The sequence below is a fragment of the Telmatherina bonti genome, assembly GCF_933228915.1.
Source record: "Telmatherina bonti genome assembly, chromosome: 1".
In the NCBI taxonomy this organism is placed as follows: Eukaryota; Metazoa; Chordata; class Actinopteri; order Atheriniformes; family Telmatherinidae; genus Telmatherina; species Telmatherina bonti.
This window is the reverse complement of record NC_136619.1, coordinates 21,851,386-21,876,339: the sequence shown is the minus strand read 5'-3', so window position 1 is coordinate 21,876,339 and position 24,954 is coordinate 21,851,386. Positions and strand designations below refer to the sequence as shown.

At 37.6% G+C, this 24,954-nt stretch overlaps 2 protein-coding genes across 3 annotated transcripts in view; one reads left to right on the top strand and one right to left on the bottom strand.

Moving 5' to 3' along the window:
- Positions 1–5,218, bottom strand: part of elp4 (elongator acetyltransferase complex subunit 4) — a gene marked incomplete at its 5' end in the record, with an annotated part of 71,125 nt that extends 65,907 nt beyond the window's left edge. The window contains 2 exons of one of the 2 annotated variants that reach the window (XM_079239772.1): positions 3,555–3,590; positions 5,041–5,218. In XM_079239772.1, coding sequence (XP_079095898.1) covers positions 3,555–3,590; positions 5,041–5,218 — 214 coding nt within the window. The remainder of the gene's footprint in view (positions 1–3,554; positions 3,591–5,040) is intronic. The other variant, XM_079239773.1, reaches the window with a different exon arrangement.
- Positions 5,219–5,262: 44 nt separating this feature from the next.
- Positions 5,263–20,584, top strand: immp1l (inner mitochondrial membrane peptidase subunit 1). The gene is made up of 6 exons (XM_079239973.1): positions 5,263–5,396; positions 13,943–14,053; positions 14,162–14,250; positions 14,419–14,545; positions 19,782–19,892; positions 20,456–20,584. Exons 2-6 carry the CDS (start codon positions 13,949–13,951, stop codon positions 20,534–20,536), a joined length of 513 nt encoding a protein of 170 aa, XP_079096099.1. The 5' UTR covers positions 5,263–5,396; positions 13,943–13,948; the 3' UTR covers positions 20,537–20,584.
- The last annotated feature ends 4,370 nt before the right edge of the window (positions 20,585–24,954 follow it).

Sequence of the window (24,954 nt, the reverse complement as noted above, 5' to 3'; positions counted from 1 at the left end):
TAAAGCAAAGAATACTTATTGACTTCTTGATTTTTGTATTCTGTTGTGGCCTGGTTCACTAATTATCCTTGCAGATAGAATTCAGTGTGTCAAAGTTGATGGTTGGTCCTCAGACATTTTGGTAATTGATAAGCAGGTCTCACAAGGTTATGTTTTACGCCTCTTGCTATGTACAATATGTATGTATGATCTGGGTAAAAATGTCCAGAATACAGGTTTGAAGATAACATTGCCATTTATTGTAAGGAGGAAACTTTGTTGAAACTTGAAGGCAGTTTTCAAATTGATTTTGGGGAATTTGAAGCCCAACTCCAATATCTGCACTGTGCTTGATGCAGAGAAAACCAAAATGAGGATTGTTACAAAATCAAGAGACAAACTTATTGTCCTGCTGTTTGCACATCTAAGGTAGTTCAAATTGACATTGTTTCTATTTTTTAATATCTGGGGATTTTTTAGATGAATTTGAGCTTAGACTTTACATTAATTTGGTCAAACAACTAAAAGTAAAACTAGGCTTCCACGCCAGACACAAGGCAAGTTTTTTATTTAATTTATAAAAAAATAAGACCTGTTTCTGTTTTTCATTTTTTGGACTATGGAGATGTTTTTTACATGAATGCTAGTACTATCTTATTCCATATGCTAGTTACTATGTAACATGTGTTTAATACAGGCTTAACACAGGGCAGGACGTAAAAAAGAAATTCATTGCAAGCATCTGTCTTATAAAATAAAATCAAATAAAAATTTATTTAAAAGAAAATTCTCCCAAAAAGCAATTACATATTTGGAAGTATGGTTAGTACACTGCCCAAATGATCTGTACAAGGACAAGAAGAAAACTACAAACAAGAAAACAACAAAGAAACTGATCAACATCTCCAATGAATCAATAATATAAAAATGCCTATTTTACCTAGACTGCTTTATCAATTTATATTAGTATCAGCTAAGATTCCAGTGGGTCAATTTTGTGAATGAGTCCAACAAATGTCACAATTTTCTGGAAAAGAAAACAAACAAACAAAAAAACCCAAAACAAAATAGTATTAGATATAATACTTTTCTACTCAATAAGAAGGAAGGTGGTATGTTATTTCAAAATCCAAGAGTTGATTTAAAGTTAATTGATTGTGACAGCAGGTATGAGACAAATGGAAGGATATGGAGAGATAATTTAAGGACATTCTAAAACAAGCAATGACTCGGGATGACAAATTAATGACAACTGATCAAAAACAGGCCTACCTACAGTGAATAACTGGCTAGAATGAATGGATACAAGTCATGAAAGAGATCCACTATAAAAGAGATACATAATGCAATACGGGCCAACTGGATAAAGAATTTGTTAGTATAAGCAATAACATGTGGTTGGTGGTGCATAAGTTTCTTTGGTTTATTTATGTGTTTTATGTAGGTTGGTTGCTATGTTTTGTTTGTGATTTTTCACACTTTCTCATCCTTACTCTTTAAGATGTCCTTTGAGATTGTGGACTCTCATGGAAATTTTCACACGAGTAGTACTAGAAACTTCTGTCGAAAACCCCCTTACATAAAAAATAAATATTTATTCAAATGTAGTTGATTTCATGTTTTGTTTTTTTCCTTGTATGACATTGTTCTTACATAGTAGGCCCTAATAAAATTCAAGTAAAAACAAAGAAAAAAAATCACACATAAAATATGTTTAGGTTTTTTTACGTTTTTTTTTTTTTTTTTTTAAATTTTTTTTTTAAATATTTTGCAGACAAACAAGCATGACCTGCGATGGACTGGTGAGCTGTCCAGGGTGTACCCTGCCTTTCGCCCAAAGACTGCTGGGATAGGCTCCAGCTTCCCCGTGACCCTTCAATAGATTAAGCATTTAGGATCATGAATGAATGAATGAATGAACAAGCATGACTTTAAATTCTCTTTTTTTTGAGAAAAAAAGAAAAGTCTAAACTAATTAAATGATCTCTATAATATTAAGTTGGTATTAACTTTTATTTATCATTTTAACTTTTAATAATTTGAATTATTTTGCTATGCATTGTCTCCAATGTTTAACAATCCCAAAGCAGTTATTGTGCACTTTTAAAGTTATAACTAAAACAATTTAACTAAACCTAATGCTGATTAATGAGGGTACAGTCAAGCAAAAAAGGCATTTACTTAAAGTAAAGGAATGAAGCCATTTATAGCTAACATGTTGTAAGCTGAGCAGCTTTGTACCCCTACTTGCAAAAACACGAGAGATGAGAGATCTTCAGACAGCAGCCATACTGGACTGATCCCCCCCTTGGATGACAAATCAGGACGGACAGCTCAAGACACTTCAAAGGCAGACAATGACCAGTCTGATAATTTTATGTCTGTGCCTCACAAACAGGCCATCACAGCTAAAGGGGCAGACTGTAGGAGACGACTGCCTGAAACAAACACAAACAAACACACACTCCAAACTCACCCCCACCTATACCACCCACGCAACAAAACGGACACACATGCAGCACATTGTGCGCAAACACCACATTTTCAGAGACAAACACAAGAGAGTGCACACACACGCACACATTTCACCTTTACTGTGTCTCTCATTACCAGATGAAACCAACCGTACATAGATTCACAAAATGGAAGGGAAGAACGCATTAGTGTGTAATCACTGACTCCTGCATCGATTGGGGGGATGAATTAAAGGGCAAAGCAATATCATCAGTTGGTATAGGCCTTGGCTACACACAAATTACAGCTTCAAGGGGAAACATGACTACCTTAACCTTACTGTCTACCAGTGCATATAGCCTATCCTTCGATGAATGATAATAATAATAATAATAACACAGTGGAAGACATTTATGTCTCCAGAAAACCCACTTGCTTTTTATGTTAATATGAAAACTTCTAGAAAACATCTGCAGGCAAGCATATCAATTAAGGATTACACTAAAAACCTGAACACCTGGGATTCTAACAAGGGACCTTCAGGTCATTAACCTATTGCCAGTCTGCTAGAAATTAATACTGTAACCACATTGTCTATGAAAAGCAGTACTGGCAGCTGTGGCTTGCTAAAGTGTCGCAGATCTCAAGAGAGAGAATACAAATGATGTGAGGTTGTGGTTGCATTGTTGTTTGGTATAATCTTTCATTCATAAAACTCAATAGTTTCCAAAAAGCAGAAAGTTAAAATGTTTAAGGAAAAATCAGCAAACTATAAGGTGCTGAAATAGTTAAATGTCTCAGACAATCACAGCTAAAGCTGCAGAGTGAGAAAATAACCCAAATGTTCATGCAGGAGGCAAATTAATGATATTTGACTTTGAAGTAGTTGAAATAATTTTTGTAAAAACTGTGCTTATCTGGAAAACAATAGCTGGCTTTTGTCCCATAAACAAAGCTAGAGGAGCTGCAAAAAGTGTTGTCCCACCAAATGTTAAACATTTTTTTAAAAACTACTGTGACCGATTTTGCTTCCCTCTTATCTTGCGTCAAAGCAAAACAGGACATCATGCATAAGAAATTGCCAATCAGTTTTTGATTTGAAATATGAAATAAAAGCTCACCGATGAGAAGCACAGTTCCAACTGCTAACCCACCACCTGTTAGTGAAAAAAAAAAAAAAAAAAAGTAACATTAGTAACATTTTTTTCCATCACAACTGTCTCTTAACTATTCTGAAACAGTTGAAACCTCAATTTGGCCGACAGCTTCTTCCCATATTGTCCTTATTAGGCTTCACGGCAGTAAATTTAGATGTATAAGATACACCACAAGTGTTATTTTGACCTGTAGCTTGTCATCTTTAATCCATGAGTGTTGACACTGATCACAATAGCAGGTTCCTGGAGTTAGAACAGTTAGTTTAGGGAGTTTTAGTCATGTCTTTTTTTTCTGTGCCATCATCAGTGAAAAGTTGAATATCCGAAGAGAAACATCTTGTTTTTCAGTTGAAAACAATTTGGTAAGAACCCGGTAAATTTCACAACACTGAGTGCATTCACATGTAAGCACTAATGCAGTGTGTATTTCTACACCTTTCCCATTCTTTGTGTCACAAAGTAATCACTTGATCAAAAATATTTGATCTGACTGTGGCCAATTTCTTTAATTATATAAAAAACCAATCTGTTTGCCAACTTCCCTAATTTTCTCCACATTCCTCGGCCATGTTAAAATGGCATACATGATCATTTTACAATATTTAATTCATGCAGATATTTGATCAAATCTATTGCAGTGGGCTACTCTTAACATTAACTACATGAATCTATGACCAAGGCCAAACACCAGGTCCATTTGAGCCTTAAATTAATAAGAAACAAAAAATAAAGAAAGAAAATTAGAAGGAAATTGATAGATTAACAGGTTTTCAAGTCTCCAGTAAAGAAAAAAGACAATTCTCTTTCTAAAGACTAGTGACAAAGAATAGTGACAGCACTCTCTACCACATGACCGAGAGTATAATATTAATATAGTATTTCCATTAAATCATTACAGTTGTCTTAGTATTACAGATTAAGAAAATTAAAATCTCGTTTGTTGCCAAACAAAAGTAAGTTAGGGTTGCACAATAACAGTGTAGCAATTGAAAAGCCCTGCATTAGTGGTTCATTCGACAAGAACAGTCTAAAAGCAACACCAAACAAATAACTAATAAGAGTTTGCACTAGAGTGGGTGTTGCAAAAACCCTACTCCAATATGCACAATGTCTACTGAAAATGGCAGGTACATTAGTTATGGCTAATTTTTCTTCAATGATAAAATCCCGATAACATGGGATATCTAATATTTTATTGGGACACTGAAAACTCAATGAATAGTTTTGAGTCCTAGTTTACGCGAACCATTAATTAAGCCAATACAGTTTGTCTGTCCCTGACTGCAACAAAAACCCTCTCTCCTGTGACGAATGAATCAGGTCACTTTACAGAAATGAAGTGCAATTTTATGATAAAACGGACACGTTTGTTATGCGCGTGCACAGTGACAAGTGTAACACTAAGCACAGTTAGCCTGTGCTAACTGTTGTTGCATGTAAGGATACTGACCGAGCAGATAGTCAAGTGACGTGACACCAGTCGAAATTAAGAGCTGTCCATTTTGAACTGAAGGTCTGGTACCATGTATGGAGATTAATTTGCTTCTAGTTTTCTTCTGAAAGCTCGTACTATTGAACATTGAACGTTCAGCTGAGGGGTTAACCACACTGTTCACGGGAGCTGCCATGTTGCTAGTAACGTGGTAACGCTTGATAGTGTTTTGGAGCATGCAATCCAATCACATAAGAGTTTAGTAAACCTCAACCAATGAGGACATCGATTGTTACCACGCCGTTTCTGCGCTGTCAAAGGGAAGTTCACATGTTAAGCTAAGGTGTCTGGTTTGAGCGTTGAATCACACATCGGTAAGTTACTAAAAAGCATCGCAGATTTTCACAATTTAGCACAATTTAGTATGTTTTTGTTTTTTTCTGTAACGGAAAGATATCTAAGGAATGAAAACATTTATTACTTTCCTGGTTTGGTCTGTAAACGACCTTGTTTATTCAATGTTAAAATACGGAATCAGAACATTGTTTGGCATAAATATCCCCGTCGACTATATTCTTCGGATCTTCAAGTTGCAGTGAACTGAACGGAGTTTACCACAGTTAAACAACTACATTTATCAGAAACACATAATGTCAGAACAAGGTATATGCAGAACACTGTGTTCCGTTTGTTACAACCTGAGTAAACTAAGGTAGAAGATAGTTTTAACAACAGCACAAAGTCGGAACGTGTAATTGAAACACATGTGAATCAAATGGATATTAAAATCTTTTGTTATTACTGGCACTAACAGAAAATACCAGCACTTGCTAGTAAATAAAAGTATGACAGGTAAGGAGGAAAGATGTTCTGCACTTGCAGCCTTATTATTTCTACCTCACTTTAGTAAGCTGTGCATACAGCATAATTCTTCTGAAGTGGTTCACCTTGTGCAACTCCAATTTCCAAAAAGTTGACATACTGTGTGAAATATAAATCACATAATACATATATTTGCCCATCTGATAAACTAATATTTCATTTATTTCTATATTTTTATTTGAGCATGATGAATAATGCTAATTAAGCTACACAAGTCATGTTGGAAACATTTTTAAAGGTATTTGGAAGAAACTCAAGCTTATTTAGTCCCACCTCTTCACTACACTCTGTCAGCCCCTATTTCCACCTAGTGATATTTACAATCACATTATTCACATTTATTTGTATTTACAAACGTGCAAATATATCCATGTAGACAGTGAGGTATATGAGCAAACCATGTAAAACAAACAACATAAAATGAAAAGAAAAAGAACAATGGCAATTTACTGTGATCACCCATTTCAAAGATCTCTTCTGTATTTTTTTTTAAGTTGATTTCTTAAACAAACTGTCACTATAAACAGTGTTAGTGTCTGTAGGTCAGGGGTAGGCAACTCCGATCTTTGAGAACGCAGTTCTCCAAGTGTTAGGGGTTTCCCTGCTTCAACACACCTGACATAAATCAGACTTAATTAGCAGCTTTCTACACAACTTGACATCAAACCTTAAACAAGTCTGCTAATTACTCATTGTTGCAGCAGAGAAACTCTTAACACTTGCAGGACTGCTGCACTCGAGGACCAGAGAGTTACCCACCCTTGTTGTATGGTGTTGTGCTCATGCAGTGATTTCCAAAACAAAATCATGCGTTTTTTAATGCAATGCTACCCAAGAGGCAAAGGATCATAAGCATCCAAGACTGTCCCTCACAAACAGAGATGAGAGATTATTTTGATGATATTTATATTGCAGATGTTGATAACTTGCAACATAATCCCCAAGAGTTTTTTTTTCCAGTACCACTGCCAGGCTTTTGTCTCCCTTCCCCAACTTTTTGGTAAAGTGGTTATTGCTTTGTTTTATTCCTGTACTAGTAATATGCAAAAGTATGAACATGTGAGGTTTTTATTAAATACCCAGTGCTTCCTAAACACTTTTATGTGTCATTAAAGAGCTGGAAACTCAAAATAAAAATTCAAATAGGAAAGACTAGTAATGGAGGACATTCCTTCTCAGTGAATGTTTAGAAGTACATATCACATATTTGTCTTACTTATGCAACAACTGATTAAGTGACATATTGCAGGTGTAACTAAAAATATTAAAGCTGGGATTCTGGCATGTCTGTGTCTTGATTATGTATTCATGCTTTTAAATAAGTTTGCTTAATTTTGAAAAATATTGATATAGCATAGTGACTGGTGATGACAGACTGTAAGAGCAGGTTGGTCTGGGACATCTTTTTATGTCAGTGAGAGTATTTGTGTTGAATAATTGTACAGGGGGGAAATGAAAACCAGATTGAATTGAAGTTTAAGGTAAAATACAAATGATGTCAATTCAGGTGCTGCATGTTTTAGTGTAGCTATATTTCACACTTCAAAATATGTGAACATGTTGCAAAATTTGCATTGATATTTATTACTGATTTACATCACCTTTCCTTTTAATAATAATTGATAAGCATTTGGGAACTGAGGATACTAATTGTTAAAGCTTTGCCAGTGGAAGTCTTTCCCATTCTTGCTTGATGTACAAATTCAGTTGCTCTGTTGTAGTAGTTTACAGTTCATTATGCATTGCACATTTTCAGTAGGAGTAAGTCTGGAGTTCAGGCCAGTCTAGTATCAGCACTCCCACAATGAAGCTACACTTTTTAACATGTGCACAATGTAGGGTTGGCATTGTCTTGCTGGATAGGTTGCATGTATAGTATCATATGTTGTCATATGTTGCTCAAAAACCTGTATGTACATTTCAGCATTAGTTGTGCTTTCAAAGATGTGCTAGTTACGCATGCCATGAGCACTAACACATCCCCATATTATCACAGATGTTGGATTTAAACTTTGCGCTGATAACAATTTTCCTCTTTGGCCCCGTGGACACAACCTCCATGATTTCTCAAAACACATTGAAATGTGAGTATGTCCATACTGTTGTAAACAAAGGTTGCACATGTCTTGACATAGTATTTTTCAGTCACAGACAGTGACGTTTTAAAACCTTAAACCCCTGTTATATATCTGTTATATATATGTCCTTATTATGCAGACATTCAAATGGAGTATTCACAAATCTTTACTTTGGTCGGAGGTTATTTAATTAAAAAATGTTTTGATTGCATAAATCTACATTTTTGTGTAGATGACAGGCCAAATTGGAGAAAAATATATTAATTTTGTAAAATTCCTTGCTATGTGTGCCCAAGTTTAAGCCATTTTTATTTTCTCTAATAGGAAACAAATGAGTCCCCACACTATCAAAATATCAAACAATAAAATCCACTTACACACGTCAAACATGATTGTCCATCAAATTTACAAAATAAAAAAAAAAAACACTGAAGTAAAACCACTAAAATAAAAATAAAAAAGGAAACAGGAACAGGGACTTTTTTGGAACATGTTTCAGCCATGAATTTCAATATGAGTGAGTAGTTGCAAAAAAAAAAAAAAAGTTTATCCATTTGAAAATAAATATATTTTAGTGTATTCATCTGAATGTAGGTTAAAAAGGATTTGCAAAAAAATTCTGCTTTTATGTTTAGGTTGTAGAATATCAACAAGTGCACTATTGGGCTGCATAACAGTAACTCACAATAACTGTTAGTTATGTATCATGCATGGATCAAATCCTTTCAATGCTTTGCTTTCTGGTTCCTTGCATTGTTTGTGCTTGTTCAGTCACACTGTCATGGAACATTGAAAAGAAGTAACGCAGTTATCAACCTTACAGGGAAGATCTGTGCTTTTTTTTGGTGTTTCCCTATTGGAGAAAATGGTTTATTGACCACATTTATTTTAAAACTAATAACATTCTGTTAGATTTGGTAAGTTGCTGGTAGGAGAAAGGTCTATTTAGTTTTTACTTCATAGTGTCCACTATTAATGCTGGTTGACTGACGAGTGATCACTGATATCCTTAAGACAGCTGTAATAAGCTTTGTGTGGCAGAGAGGCCAGAGGCAGTGCAAGATAGCAGGATGCTGTGATGCTCCCAAGGAAGCAATCGCCCAACTGCTCACTTTACAAATGCTCTCAGCAGAGACAGTCCTGCTGTTTTGACAGCACTGTTGAGATTTATACGTGCTGACAGGAGGCCAAGGGAATATATCATGACTGACAACACTGGGCATTGTAGAAAGCCTATATGAGACAAATAAGATGCGCTGACTGACCTGCATCTCAAAAGGAATAGATCCTGCTTCAGAAGTGCAGTGTGTATCTTGTAGCAGTGCAATGCTTTTTCTCCATCATTTAAACATTGTTAGGGAACTAATTAATGATTCTGTGTTGGACTTGTTTAACACTGTGTCCTTAGTATGCCGCAAAACCCATAGCAGATCACTGTAATTGTACTACCACCCCATACATATCCACCTTTCCATAGTGGCATCTACCAGATAGGCCTTTTTCTGCAGTGTTTTTCAGGTTTATCAGTCGCTATATCTGATTCAGCTATATAATGGCAGTAGTCATAACATGTCAGACTTTTCCTGGTCATAATGTTTTGGTTTCTTGAGTCTAATTCTGCCATCTGTGTGGAACTGCAATGAGCAGTCCACTTGTTGTGTCCGGAGGATACAAGATTATCATCAACATGCACCATATTTGTTTTGTTAACATTGTAAGGAAAGCAAGTCTGAGCACAAGTACAATGAACATCGAACAGGTTTTGTATACAGTTAATTTTGACAAAGGATTTGACTTTTCCATTTCTTCACCGTCCCATATTGTGAATGGATTTAGTTTAGTTTCCTGTGACTTTCTTTTTGCAGATGTTTCATCAATATAACATGAGTCATATTTAGGCAGACCTACACAGTTGAGACACAGAAAGTATAAAAATACATAGGGTATATAACAATACATAACATGCTCTTGCAGAATTAAAGGAAATCACAATCTTAAAAGAATGTTGGTGAGTTGAGATGTCCATCATTGGCTAGTGTTAAAATATATTAGCTTGTGTCATAAGTTGGACTGTGGATAACCAAAACTCATTTGGAAATGTGATCCAACACAAGATAATATCTCTGAACTCTCAGCACCCGGCCAGCAAGATGCAGTCACTTGTGGTCGATACAATAAGACTTAGTGACTGATTTTCCATTGAATGTAATTGACTGGGGATCGTGTCAACCCACACTTCCTTTCAGTTCACAGCAGTTGTATTCATATCACTTGGCTATTATTTGCTCTGGCTGACCCATTGATTATAGGTATAAATCCGGAGCTCCTCAAATAGTAACCTAGCTCAGCTGTTTCACGGCTGTGTTGCTGCTAGCAACAATGAAAAGAGCAATATGGAGATCAGGCTTTTCAATTAAGCTCCTGATACAAGGCAGATCTAGAAGAAATGGGGAGCTTGACACAGTTCTCTGTCACTGGGACTTTTACATCTGTCACTCTCAATCCAGCCAGGTGTCTGTGTTTAAATCAGCAGGATTAACTCTGATTGCACTGATAGCTGCAACAGACCCCCCACCTCCCCCAAGCTTCTCCTTTTTATAGCTCACATTAAGATCAAATCAAGCTGCGCTCAACAGGGCTAATGCTCCTCCCTCCCCTGCCTTCTGCTGCCCAGAGGAAGACATCAGAGGTGGGATTCGTCCCCTCTCTGGTCTGGATGCTCTTCCAGACTCCTTTCCATCTGGGATCCTCAGGGAGAAGAAGAATATCTGACAAGGGGCTCATAAGCCTCTTAGCCCCCCTGTTGCCCAGTTCTCTCTCAGCCCATGTTTTCCTAATTTAGTTGTGTAAGAAGTCCACTGCAAGGCCCTTGTGTGCTGTTTGGATTGAAATTCTCTTTGTGGTTCTAATAGACCGGCCATGTATATCAATTAACACTGCTCAGCCATGGGCAGGGTCAAATCTCTTGAGACTTGTGAAAGTAATTCCTTTCTATTTCATTATGGCTTCAGTAATGTGGTTTTTTTTTTTAGTATATATCACTTTTGACAGACTGTTTTGTCTTTATTTTCTGTTATTCCTTCATTACTTACATGACTCAGCTACAGAAATGTTGGCATTTGAAAACTAAGTAAAAATTAAACAATGTAACTGCTTTTTCACAACTGGTCAGTTTTTGTCTTTTTCAAATCTATGAATTAAATGGTGTTTTGAACTTTGTCTCAAAGATATATGCTTTTAAAAAATGGTATGAATCAGCTGTGTTTGTTATAGGGAATTCTTTACTTGCATTATAAAACAGCGACTTTCCAAATGGTGCTCAGATATTTCTTTCTTTTTAAAATAAAACTGGTTTGTCTTTCCAGTGTCTTTGATATCAGCAGAAAAGATGGATATTTGTTTAGGTTGGTGTGCATGACAGAAAAAACTTTGACCAAATTGAATAGCCACTGTCTTAAATTGTTTGTTGGAGATGTCTTTGAGTTATGCAGAGCAATTGGTAAACTTACACAGCAACATTTTATGGTCCTATTTCTTACTCAGGGAAAAAAATGCTATATTTTCTAATTCACCTTTTTATGAATGCCCTGTCCTGAATAAACAGCTCTTTTTTTAGAATGAGGTTCACAAAGTTAAAAACACATGCTTCCATCTGCAGCCATTCATATGGGATCCCCCTCTTTTCCCTACTGTAGCACTGTGGTGCCACAATAGGGGGTCAGCGCCACAGATGGTTCTGCAGGGAAAGCTCCATGACACTTTTTTTTGGCTTTCCCATGACCATGTTTTTTTTATGTAATCCTGGATTAACAGAGAGACTTTGTGTTAATTTACCATCATTATACAGTGTTCAGTTAATACTGGTTGTCCCCACCTCATTCGCATACACTGAGTGTTAAAAGTAAAAGATAGTGTGTGTTGTTTGGCTTTTTACCCAGGAGAATTAGACATAATAGAGATCCAATCAGAGGTCTCTGTGGATGTCCACCTCATTCAGAAGGAATCCCAAAGGAGTCACTGCACCTCACATATACTTTTTGGGAAACTCATAGGTGATGCTGTTTTTCCTGTACAAATGCCCACTATCAATGACAGAGGGTGCCTTAGAAAACCAGGCGGCTGCATATGGACTCTCTTGATATCAGTCACTGGCCGTGTGATCTTGTTATGCAAAGTCGCTTAATCCCTACCTATGATGAATGCATGCTGGAATGGAGAGGTGGATGGGAGGGGGATAAAATGGAGATATGAGGGCAGCTGTATGGGAGGCTGTCTACTGTGCTTTGCAAATGAGTGCTAACTAAGATTCCTGATCCCCAGTCTAGCAGAAGGCAGCACACATGTGAGATCATGTCTAAGAGAGCATTACAGTTCTGTAATGACCAAGATGCTGGTGGAGCAGTATGAGAGAAAGACAAATAGAAATGAGTATGTTGGCCTTGTGAAGGCCTAAGATTCACATTAACCTCTAGACCTTTTCCTTCCCAACAGAGGAATTAGAGAGCCAGAGGTGTCATTGTATCAGCTGGGGAAGGACTGAGTTTATAGTTCACATGAAACAGAACAAGAAACGGGAGCAGACTGCAACAGGAAAGGGGCACTTCATTTGGGCCCTGCACTGAGCTTATATATGTCCCCCTTCACCTGCTCAAGCTCTTTCACTCACAGTATTCATTGAAAAGCAGAGGGTTGCCAGGGGTGATTTGGGAACAGAGAGAGGAAGCAGAGTAGCAGCACATAGGGAGGTGAGAGGATGGAGTTGGTCTTTTCTGGATCAGAAAGGATGGTGAATGGGCCACAGAGACAAACCACACTGGGGATGAAAGAATAGATAGAGGGTTTAATAGGTGAAGTCTAGTTGGAATGATGAGAGGGCAATATGTGTGTTTGTGTGTGAGAGAGAGAGAAGAGTGGTGGGGGGTAATGGGATTAGGGGTAACACCTTTGGCAGGGTTCGGAGAGCCACCTGACGCCCGGTCTGTTGGGAACCTGTGGAGAAAGGGGGTGGTGGGGCAAGGGAGAAATTGGGGGTCTAATCCTTGTCCATCTTTGGGAAGTCATTCCCAGAGCTCTGAGGATTTGGGGCTTTGGTTTCCGCTCTGCTTGCTTTGGTTAATAATACCCTGGGAGAGAGAGGAGACATGGAGAGAGAAAGAGGGAAATAGAGAGAAATAGGGAAGATGAAAAACAGATTTCTTTAGTCTGTGGTGGACTAGGAGGGCACTAGCCTGATGTAAAAGAAAGCAGCTTGACACAAACACTAATATCTAAGCCATGTGGTAGCTATTATGATCCAGTCTCTGTGTATATGCAGGTGTTTTGTGTGTGTGAGTGCTTCTATGTTCTGGCTCTGCATATGCACTCTGCTTGATAGTGTGTACATATACTGTCTGGCTTTCCTTTGTCCATCTCACAGGTTGAGTAAAAGTCAATAACCGGAGTGTGGCTGAGATGTTTGCTTAGAAGACACGTGGATTGTCCTTGTTTGTATTTAAGTGACAGTGTTTGCAGGGCAGTTGTAAGGTGCCTCAGTGTTTTTGTGTTTCTATGGTGCTGACAGACGTTGATAACAGTTCTAATGACTGTGGTGGTAGTGGAGACAGCACTGTGTCAGGAACTGGCAGCAGACAGGACAGAGCTGCTTGGCTGGACGTGTCGCAGCTTCTGTGTTTGTCCATCACCTGAACACAAGGTGTTGATAGGTCCATCCTACACAAGATCAAAGTTCAGGGCACTTTTTTGGTGTGAACTGGCCGCTCAGCCCCTGAGAATGAAACACCATAGAATGTGCCATTTTAGCAGTAGGCCAACAGTGACAGCCTTGTTCACAGCTTCACAAATTAAACTCATAATAGCTTTTGTTTTTTTGGAAAGGCTGTAAAAGATGTAAGCCTACCAGGAATTGATCAGACATGCAGTGGCAACAATGTAGCATAACTTATGATTATTCTTTTTCACAGGTGGAAATGTTTCGTCGTATGCTGGGCAAGACCCTGGGCTTTGTGGGATACACAATCCAGTATGGCTGCATTGCACACTGTGCCTTTGAATACATTGGAGAGTTTATAGTGGTTTGTATCATTAAGATTAAAGATGCAATGCATTTTTCCATCTTACATTGTATTATTGCTTCTATGCACAAGAAATGATTGTGTTATTTTTGTGTTGTCTTGATTCAGTGTTCTGGTCCATCCATGGAGCCTACAATTGTAAATCATGATGTAGTCTTCTCTGAACGCATGAGTCGACATCTTTGTAAAATACAAAAGTAGGTAGTAATCATGTGGAGCAGACAAACATAAATGACACTTTTTACAAATGCAATATAGTCAATATTTTAGGGTTAATAATTTTGCTGCAAATATGTAAAAAAATTATTTGAGATTCACTGCATGCTGAGTTATCAATAATAATTGCAGTTCTGTTTTCTTTTCAGGGGGGACATTGTAATTGCAAAAAGTCCATTTGATCCAAATATGAACATTTGCAAAAGAGTGATTGGACTGGAAGGTGACAAAGTCTGCACAAGTTCCCCATCAGATATGTTTAAGACCCACACATTTGTGAGTATATTTACTTCATACACACTTACTCATTGAGGTGTTGTGCTTTTCACATACATGCAGTTATTACATGCTTTAGTGAAGATTTAGATGTCAATTTTGATTTAAAAAGTAACAGCTCACTGAGTTTCCTTAAAAGAAAAAGAGGGTTAGAATAAAATGAATAGGATGTTTAATGCAACACACTTGATATTTTCTTATCCTGTAAAATGACAAGCAGGATCTTTATGCATAATGCAAAACTATGTTTCATTTTTTTCTTTGAGTCTGTACCACAGTCTATAGATTGTCACATTTGTTTACATTTTAGACCACACACGTTCATTTTGTGTCACTGGTCAAAATATCAGCTTTTGACAACACCTATATTTCCTCAGAACAGTGATAAAACCAGAGAGTGAACAGGGGTTCTGCTGCTGAAACCACTGTCATTGCTTTTCTATTACTACTCTCCCCAACACCCACAGCTCAGGCCTGCAATCTCTCTGAAGCCTGTTAGAGTTAGTGCCAGCCGAATGGACAGACTGATGGGTGGGAGGAGGGGTGTTTGTGGGTCTATTTGTATGTGTGTGTGAAAGTCCACAAACCAAAGGTTGTGTTTATGTTGCATGTTTTTGAATTTATTTAGTATTTTATAGACAATGGGGAGACAATGAGTTCAGCAAAGTGTAGCACAAGGCCAAGCCTGCAAGTACTATCCATCAAACAAAAAGTAAATGGATGCAGCAGATTTCCTTTTACTACTAACTTCCGCTCCACATATAGTGGAGTGATATTTATAAGGTAACATTGTGTTCTCATAAATGTCACAGCTGGAGTCATTTTTTAAAAAAAAAATAAAACAATGTTATTTAGGTTTGGTTTTGGGATCGTACTTACTGTCTACAATTCACTGCGCAAGCTCCTCCCACCTTCATTCACTTGAATTATATTTCTTGAGTACTTAGCCGTAAGTAGTAATATTTCAGATATGCATCACGTTTCAGATGGGTGTCTGTGTCTTGTGGTTTGTCAGCTTCACGTTTCTTTGTTTGGTACTATAGCAAATCAAAAGCATAATAAAGTACCAAAATCTGCAAAGGGATTAAACACAGTTACACAGTTACTGAAAATAATATCTAAAACAAAACACCTGGCTTTATTTTTTGTGTTTAAAGCTAATTTTTGTGATGGTACTGGAGTTTGTTCTGAGTATTATTCAAATATCTAAATTGAGACTAAGACTTAAGGTCTTTAAAGGTGTGGTTGCTGTAAAGAGCCTTCACTACAATAATTTACTCGTTCAGATGTCCACTGTGATTGTCCACAAACATTTACATGCTTTAATGTCACGCTGGATGTTGCTTCAGCACTTCATGTCTTGCTGTCTTTATGGGCCCATCATAAAAAAGGCACAGTCTGTCTAACTGGTTATCTTATTTGACAGAAGTAAGTGCATGGTGGCTACTCATTCTTTAGCCATTTTTCCATTGCATGGCTCAGCTCAACTCATTTATTCTCTACTTAGGTTTCCACTGTAAACAGTATTTCCTCAATGTTGGCAGAGCAGCTGCTTATCATTTGCAGCACTGTATGAAACTGCTGTGACTGAGATGGGGCACAAAACTTCCTGGCGTGTGAAGAGTGGTCATTGCAGTGTTTGAGTTTGAGGGCGTTGTTATCTTCTTAAAGTGAAAATGACAACACTGCACTATTGACATCACCTCCTGCCAATAGGGTAAAAAAAAAAGCAATGCAAATCTTTATTCATTATATTTAACCTCTACTTTTAGATCTTAATTCTATGATCCACGAACAAAGACACAGGTGTCTTTATGATCAGCTGTTCATCCCTACAGACTTGTAAATACTTTCTTACATCTATTAATGTCTTCTTTCTCAGACAACAAGAGGATTGCTGTATTTCCACTTCAACTAGGACTGCTGCAGAAAGATTGAATCCACATACAGTATGATGGTTTTTTGTCAGAGGCCTGCAGTGTTTTCATGTTTCTATTTATTATTATCTCACATCATTTAGTTGTAGTAGCACTAAAACAGAGCATCTGAGAGCAGAACTGTAAGAGGAAAAGGGTCATGTGTGCTTAAAAAAAAAACACGAGGCAATTTAAGCAAATCTACACCTGTCATTTGTGGGAAAAATAACTGAAATTTGTGACTGCAGACATTTTGCACACACGAACACACAGGAACACACACACAAACAACACACTTAATGTAAAGGAAAACATTTAAAACAATATTGGTCCTCTTTAATTGATAGTTGAATGCTGTGAATCCCTATTGGTTCATGAGTACTCAGGTTCATGTTAATATTTGTCCCTTGCACATCTGCAAGAGTGCAGCCTCCTGCAACCTGGTAGGCAAGAAAGTAATGACAAAATCAAGGATTCAAAATGCTAGCTCACTAACCCATGCATGACTGCACACCAGTGGCAGTTTTTTGTGAAAAGCGTCTGTGGTTTGCAACCCTTTTTTTTCTTTGTCAAATACATTTATTTAAAAAAGGATGTCTTTAGTACTGACCACATCAAATGTATTGGTGGGTTATGACTTCAGTTGTCGAAAACCTAAGAACACAATAGCAACATACATACACAAAAGTGAAATTTTGAAAAATTACAGTAACAAATTACTGTTCACACATATATGATGCATAGTGTGATACATGATACCTGGAGCATTTTAATCTCATATAGCCTCATACATGTTCTCCCATGTCTTTTTTATTTTAAACTCCCAGGGGCATAATCAGTGTCTCTGTGTGACAGCATCTGTAGTAACTGAGAAAATACCTGTTGTTTGAGCTCCCTAAGGGAGTCCACCCCCCCTCAAAATAAAAAAAATAAAAAATTATGTGTTTATGTATGATTTTTACGGTGGTGTGAGGCATAATGGGTGGACCTGTAAAGATGAAATTTTGAATGCGCTTTTAGACCCTGTCATCACCTCCTCTCGTTCAGACAGACATGCACATCCTCGCAGCCTCAGAGATCCAACAACAGACTAATTGCTCTCTCACCTTTTAGGAATCATTTCTGTATCTGAGCTGTTGTGTCAAAACAATGACACTTGATCTCTAATATTAAACCAAAGGGGGAGAGTGAGACATGCATGAGATGAAATGCTCCATTCACGTTGTTCGTTGCAATAAAGACAGACTTAGTAATATGGTGATAGATTAACTCAATATTCATATACAGTATTAAGCTGGACATGATTCTCCATCCCAATCATGTTAACATAATGAGCAGTGTAATGGCGTGGCTGTTAAACAACACCTCTCCATAGTGAAGAGAGCTCCAGTTTCAGCTCTTCTCGACATGTCTCTGACAGGTACACAATGCCTGGCATCGACCCAACCTGAAACCACAGTGTGGGTGCAGGCATTCCCATCCATCACACCAGAGTCCCTGGTAGAGCTGGTAGATCAAAGTTTCTGTATGTGTAAATACTTTAACTCTGCTGAGCCTGTGTGGTATTTTGGAAATATGTGTGGAAATCTGTTCCGCTGTCAAAACCAGACATATGGATACTGTTAGGTGCCAAAGTGACAAATTGCTCACATAACTCAACAACCTGTCTTCAGTAAAACAATGTAATTACAGGTTTTACAAACAGGCAAAATAATATAGAATAATTAGAATATAGAATAATTTGATCATTTTTAATATTTACAGATGCTTAAACTGACTATTATCTATCTATTTGTATTTGTACTAAATAATACTGCACAGATTTTATGCATAGACGTACTGCATAGATTTTATTGGTGACAGGTTATAGCATTATTCTAATGTTCCCAATGCTGCAGGTTCAGTTTCAGGCTTCTTTACTATCACTTGGGAAGTGGCGCTCTTTTGTCTTTTGACCCTTCTGGTAGATTTGTTGTTTCTCAGGCTTGAGTTTTTCTGTGAGGTTGTTTCATGTTGCTCATTAACCACATTGTTAACTCTTATGTGGTTTATCAAGTATTATTGATTTGTAGGAGTCTTGTTGATCATCCTATGTCTTTCTTTTAAATTTAATTTCAATGTGTGGAATCCCTTTACCAAAATTTGAACTGCGATTTTCCCAAAGCACCAAACGTTTACAGTCAGCACAACAAAGATGATGCTTTTCTATTTTTTAATGAAAGAAGGAACAGTGGCTCTGGTTTGGCAGATGACAAACGGTGGTGTTTCTTTTTTCCAGTGCTTGGGAGCCAGCATATGTTACCATGTTAATGAGGTGTAATGGTGAGAATCCAGCATGCTGACATATGGTTCTCAGATGACTTCTTTAATGATATTCATTTGTGTCGTCGTTATTCAGTGAGTTGTTTACCTCATGTTAGGTCAATGTGTCACCGGCTTGTGATTATGTCACATCATCTGTCTTAATTATCAAATATGAAATGAAATACAGCATCCCACAGTTAGGCTGAGGACTAATCAGAGAGCAAAGTGATGGGAATACAAACACAAATGCAGACAAAGATGTGACATCACCTCACTAGCTAGTATTCTGTTCCTGTATTCACATTATTCTCTTTCTTCCACAGGACTTTTGCCGTTAAAAAGTTAGGCAACACAAAAATAGACTCGTGGATTGTGATGCCCATTATGACAATATAATGTGTTGTTGATCCTGTCTGCACATATAGGGGGGACAGCGCACTTAATTAGGGCCTTGACAAGCCTACTCTCCTAAAGTGATGAGATTAATCATAATTGGTGTCACTGTGAATTAGAGCCCGCTTGGATGACCGCCCCACTGGCAGGTCGGACCGTGGTTGAGACCCTTGGATGCTGCTGCTAGCCACAGCTTAGCTCTCTCCCTCTCCCTCTTTCTCCCTCTTTCTCCCTCTTGCCCGCTATCTCAGGCCCCTCTCTAGCTTTGCCCTCCCTGGGTAAGAGGGGCGCAGATCTCAGCCAACAGCCTAATGACTCTGTTTGAAGTTCTCCCTAAATCTCCATCCCCCAAACCCAGCCCGTTACTCATGACCCCTCTCCTAAGACGATAGAGGGTTAAAGAGGGACAGCCAGGTCGACATTAAGATAGACTGAGGAGGGAGGGATGGTAGAGGCGACTCATTGGGGTTAGGGGGTGGGGTTAAAGTAGATTTTAATAAAAACACAGGGTGAGTCACTAATTTTGAATCTAGAATCAGAAACTTGTGTTTTGTTTTGTTTGGGATGAAACAGTTTACATCTTAATAAACGTTGTCATCTTTCTGTGTGTGGTGTGTTTTCAGGTTCCAAAAGGCCATGTATGGCTAGAAGGGGATAACCTTAGGAATTCCACCGACTCAAGGAGTTATGGCCCAATTCCGTATGCCCTCATCCGAGGGCGGGTTTGCTTAAAGGTAACGGACAAAGTTCACATTCAATGTGTTCTTCGGCAAAATCGATGAGGCTAGTTTTTCTTTCTCGAACAATCTCAACCATATGGGTTTGAACCTTGGTTTAGCGGCTTGTGCTGAGCTTCTATGCGTTATTTGCCTATTAAATGTTCCTATCAATCCAGTATGGACATTTTAAGCCTAATTCAGTGATATTAGTCAGTTGGCAGTTTAAAGCAACTGTGTCTGATTGACCACAACCAGAACAACATATTGTCTAGCTTTCCATTCTGCCGTGTTGTCATGTCACTGGATGTCATAGCAAGCATGACCCTGGAAACGGGTCACGCAACCTTCTGTCCATCTGATTGGACAGCGGTACTCCACTGGAGGCCCTGCCATGACAGCTGATGAAATAACAAGATTTTCAATGAGGTCAAATGCATCATTAAAAGCCGTATTAGAAACTGTCCAAGATATGAAACAAAGTGTTACACATGATGACCTGAAGCCATTTGTTTAGCTTTTATTTGAGTTTTATCTCTTTTTTAACTCCTTGTTATTCTGATTTTCTTTCTCCTGTACAGCTTTGGCCGCTGCATAGTTTTGGCACCATGAGTGAAAGCCCAACCAAACGGATCATTAATGGCCAGAGTGACTCAGATTGACTCATCCACTTTGTTCATATTGTGTGCTACTGTACTAGGCCATTTTTAAATAAAAATATTTATCATTTTTTCTTTTTAAGTCTTGTTTGTTTGATTAAGGTCAGCAACACTTCAAATATATGGTGGGGGCAACACCTCACATTCATAAATAGTTGATTATTTAAACAGTGTTATAATAGTCAGGGTTTTGTCATTTGAGCTTACAGTGTGCTCATTGTGGCTGTGTGGCACTGTATGAAGAGCATTGCGTGTGTGAATGCAGTGAGTAAAGCTGGGTCTCTGTGGAGAGGCTAATGGCAGAGCTGGCAAAGGCAGAGATACGAAGCACAAGGTTTATGTGCTCATTCAGTAACAAGTCTGAAACATAATTGGTAATGAAGTTTGAAATAAATTCAAATCTTAATCATACATAATCCTGCATATACTGGAACACGGAGTTATCTTTGCACCTGGGGAAGTGCACCTAAACCACATACAGTATTTGCAGGAGGTTTTTGCATGCGCTTTACAAAGATATCTGTAGAAATCCACAAGTAAGTAACTACTTGTTTTAATCCCCTTACAAAGATGTTATTAATGTCATGTTTACCCTTTCTTAGCATTATGGTAAAACAAAAGCGCTGATTGTTTAATATTTCATTAGGCTGCAAAGGCAATTGAAAAAATGTGAACATTTCCCATTTAACCATGCAATATTAATATGCACTTAGTAAGGCCTCACTCAACACTGAATACATTTTGTGTGAGTGAGTGAGTGTGTGTGTGTGTGTGCAAGCATATGTGTTTGGTACTTCATTCTCAGTATTGTATGTTACATGCACTCATGGTATTATTTAGTGTTTTGGAGTTGTTATAAACACAACTTCTGTCATTGGGGGTAAGAACAAGGGCAACAATGTCACTGAAGTTGTTCTGTATAACAGCAGTACTTTTATACAAATATTGTACGTATTTAGGCTTTTACAGGATTGCATTTACAATATAAAGACTTAATAAGCAACATGCTAATACACAAGAAAAACTGCAATCTCTGTCACTTGCAGAGCCTAGAGCAGAGCAGGTTTTTTTTTTTGTAATCATAATGCTGACTGTCAGAAAAAGCACTGTACTGTTGCACATTTGAAAATCTTGCCCATACTGCTTAGATCTTCCTGGGCACAGAGACATAACAGCACATCCACATATTGAGCTCAGCTGGTCATCCTCGTAGGCAGAGAGGGACTCTTCTCCTTTGAGCTCCCCAGGGGAAGAGAGTTCTGGGCAGCCATGGGTCCCTGTCCAGCTGCTTCCTCTGTCTGGAGGGGACCAGAGGGTCATAGACAAGGCTCTTTGTGACATAGAATTATCTGCTTGAGTGTGATTGTGCCTGCTGGGAGGGACACTCAAGAATGTGTGTGTGTTTGTGCTAGTGAAAAAAATATTTATGCAGGGATTTGCTTCTAGCACAGCTTAGTTCTCAAGGTTTTATATTCATCTGTTGCGTGTCAACATGGTGCCACTGTTCAAGTGTAATGCTGACACAAGTAATCTTAACATGTCCCTTAAAAGATACTGCCCCATAGAGGGAGCCATGGCTGTTTGTAACTCAAGCCCTGGTAGATATACTCCCACCCACACGCACACAGAACATCAGTCAGTCTGCCTTGGGGTGAGTTAGAGAGAAGATATAGGGGATACTTAGAATTGCTAATAACATGCCTTAATTGAGTTAAATGTTTAATTATACAGACTCATAAGCTAAATAATATGTTGTTTTTCATTGTCATACTTAGAGTTGTACAAGAGTTCCAAAGAGATGACTGTGCAGAGGTGTATATCATCTTCATGCTGAGTGAGCACAAAGCCTAGAGTCAGGCAGCAGGAGATGGCGATCGGAAGAAACGGACAACAGACAGCTGTGCTGAGCTATGCAGCACTGCAGAGTCAGGCTGTGGACTGTCAGCAGGGCTGAGGTGTGTCTGCTTCTCCTGTACAAGAAGATGGAGACAGAAGGAAAGTGAATTGTCCTGAAATTAAAAAAGAGCACAGTTTTATATTATAAAAAAGATCAATATCTAATGTAATATAGGGATAAACATAATTGTATATTTTAGAGTTATTGCTGAAGAGAGGGAGAAATTAGAGTTAACTGTGGCAGTTTGACAATTTTAGAGATGTTCCCATGGAATAAAATACTTCTCGTAAAAATTTTTAAGGTAGTAATGTAAGGCTGTAAGAGGGAAAAGAATTCATGTTAGCAAAGCCAGAGATTTTTATTTAAAGAAAAAAAGGCTTTCACATTAATAATATTCATTCCCAACTTATGCTGCTTTGAATCAGTTGATGAGCTCTCATAAGAGCCATGAAAACCTCAAATGACTTTTCTCTTGACCTTACATGAACTTGATTCAAGGTAAGCACAATGTTTTATGCCTAATAATAATAATAATAATAAAAATGTTTCATGATTAAACTCTTTGTTTCTAACAGAATGTCATTTTTTCTTTGAACATGGTTTTGGTTTATAAAAAAAGAAAAAGCAAAGCTGAGATCACTCGGATATAAAAATGGCCAAGTTCTTTCACCTTCTCACAGATGTCAGCAGTATCAGATTGTGATCTGTTTTGCATTTGGACAAAGTGAATTTGTTAATCATCCCTGTGATAATAGCAATTAGCTTTGGCTGACGGGGTCAGGGTTGGTCTACAGTGGTCCCACTGGCATTATTACTAGTCCTGGAGGTATTGGCATTCAACTGCCAGGTTATTTTTCCTCTTTTCCGGCTGATGACTCTGGTCAAGAAGTGCTCAGATTATGTAATGTGTGATACTTTATAAATGACAATTCAAAAAAACATGAGAGCTAATACGTTTGTTTTTTTGTTTTTGTTTGTTTGTTTCTCCTTTTTAATGGACTTGAAATTGACAGTTTATATCATTGAACATAAAATTTAGCTGTGCAGAAAAATCTGATTTTAATTTAAAGAAGAAACATTAGGATTAAAACATGAGTGCTTAAAAACTCTATTCATAGTCAAAAAGTTGCACTAAACAATAAAATACAGATATAAAAAAAAGAATGGGAAGTGTTTTTGACTAAAGAATTTTCTTGCTGATAGTGTTTTTTTTTAATGATATATATATATATATTTTTTTTTAATGATCATTTTTGTTTCTTTTCTTTTGTACCTTGACAGTCTTCTATCAATGATGGTGATTTTGTTTCATCTCTCATAGACAGAAAATGTTGAGGTGTGGGATTTTGATGAACATGTCTTCTTAAGGCCTGGGGTTTAGAAAAAGTTACACCATCATCCACCAGCATGGCAGCTGTCAGCTCAGCTGGAATGCCTGTATATTTCTTATTTCACGGTATAGCTCAAGTTTCGAACTACATATAGCTTTAATAGCTTATAAAGCTATTTTTTTTGTTCATTTTGTTTTTTTGCTTAAGCTTAATTTACAGTTTGTGTAAGCTTGCTAGTCTATGGTTAAATCAGCATCTTTTTTAATTGTTTTGCCCCTATGGAGTTAAAGGTCAATGTTACGGCTTTTGTCGAAGGGCTCATTATATGGAAACTGGATTCTGCTGTAATGATTGGTGTTTGAATATTCATAGCCATGGAATCTACAGGCACATTGGCTGAACTTTCTCCAGCATACTTCTGCTAAACCAGCATACTAAATTAAATTCTTTAAACTAAATGTTGAAGAGGCTGCTGTTGTAGTGTTGGTGTATGATGCCGTAACTAGAACAAGAACTGCGGAACAGACTTTAGAAGGCTGAAAAGTTGACCACTGAATGATTTCCGGAGTTATCAGAAACAGGATAATGTGATAGTCTTTATGAGATCATGGTAATACTCTGATATCTTCAATATACAAACCTGCAAATCTGATTTTATTTTGAATTTTATTAGTTTGTACAGGTATTAAAAAAAAAATCCCCAAAAACTCGAAAACAGATGTGATGGAGTGGCAGAAAAACCTATTCCGTTGAGATCAAGGACAGTGGCTTTCTGTTGGACAGCCAACCATTGTTTTCCCTCGTGGAGGACTTCAGTGGCTTGTAGCCAGTTTCGCCAGCCGACTAGATCCTATATTAGAACATCTAATGCTAAGACCAAAGGCGTGGAAATGTTCAACAAAACAAGACTAGATGCTTTGAAAAGTACAGGGAGTTTGAGAGTTATGTCACTATTGTGTGTACATGGGAATGTAATAATTTACTGAAAAAAGGAAACCATGAATTTTGAATTATCACATTTTTGCAGTATATGCAAACTCCTCTAATTGTTCATGGTAGTGAGACTACCGGTACCACAGTGACAGAGTTTACTCAATAAATTAAACAGATAAGCTTAGTAAATTGTGAAGGTAAATTATAAGGAATACGGAATAAAGACCACCAGCTTGAACACTTGTTGAAACTTATTTTAG

Excerpts from the sequence above, each read along its gene's own strand:
- immp1l (XM_079239973.1), top strand. The coding sequence starts at position 13,949 with ATGTTTCGTCGTATGCTGGGCAAGACCCTGGGCTTTGTGGGATACACA. Across the intron at positions 14,251-14,418 it reads CATCTTTGTAAAATACAAAA|GGGGGACATTGTAATTGCAA; the intron begins GTAGGTAGTAAT and ends TTTTCTTTTCAG. Across the intron at positions 19,893-20,455 it reads GAGGGCGGGTTTGCTTAAAG|CTTTGGCCGCTGCATAGTTT; the intron begins GTAACGGACAAA and ends TCTCCTGTACAG.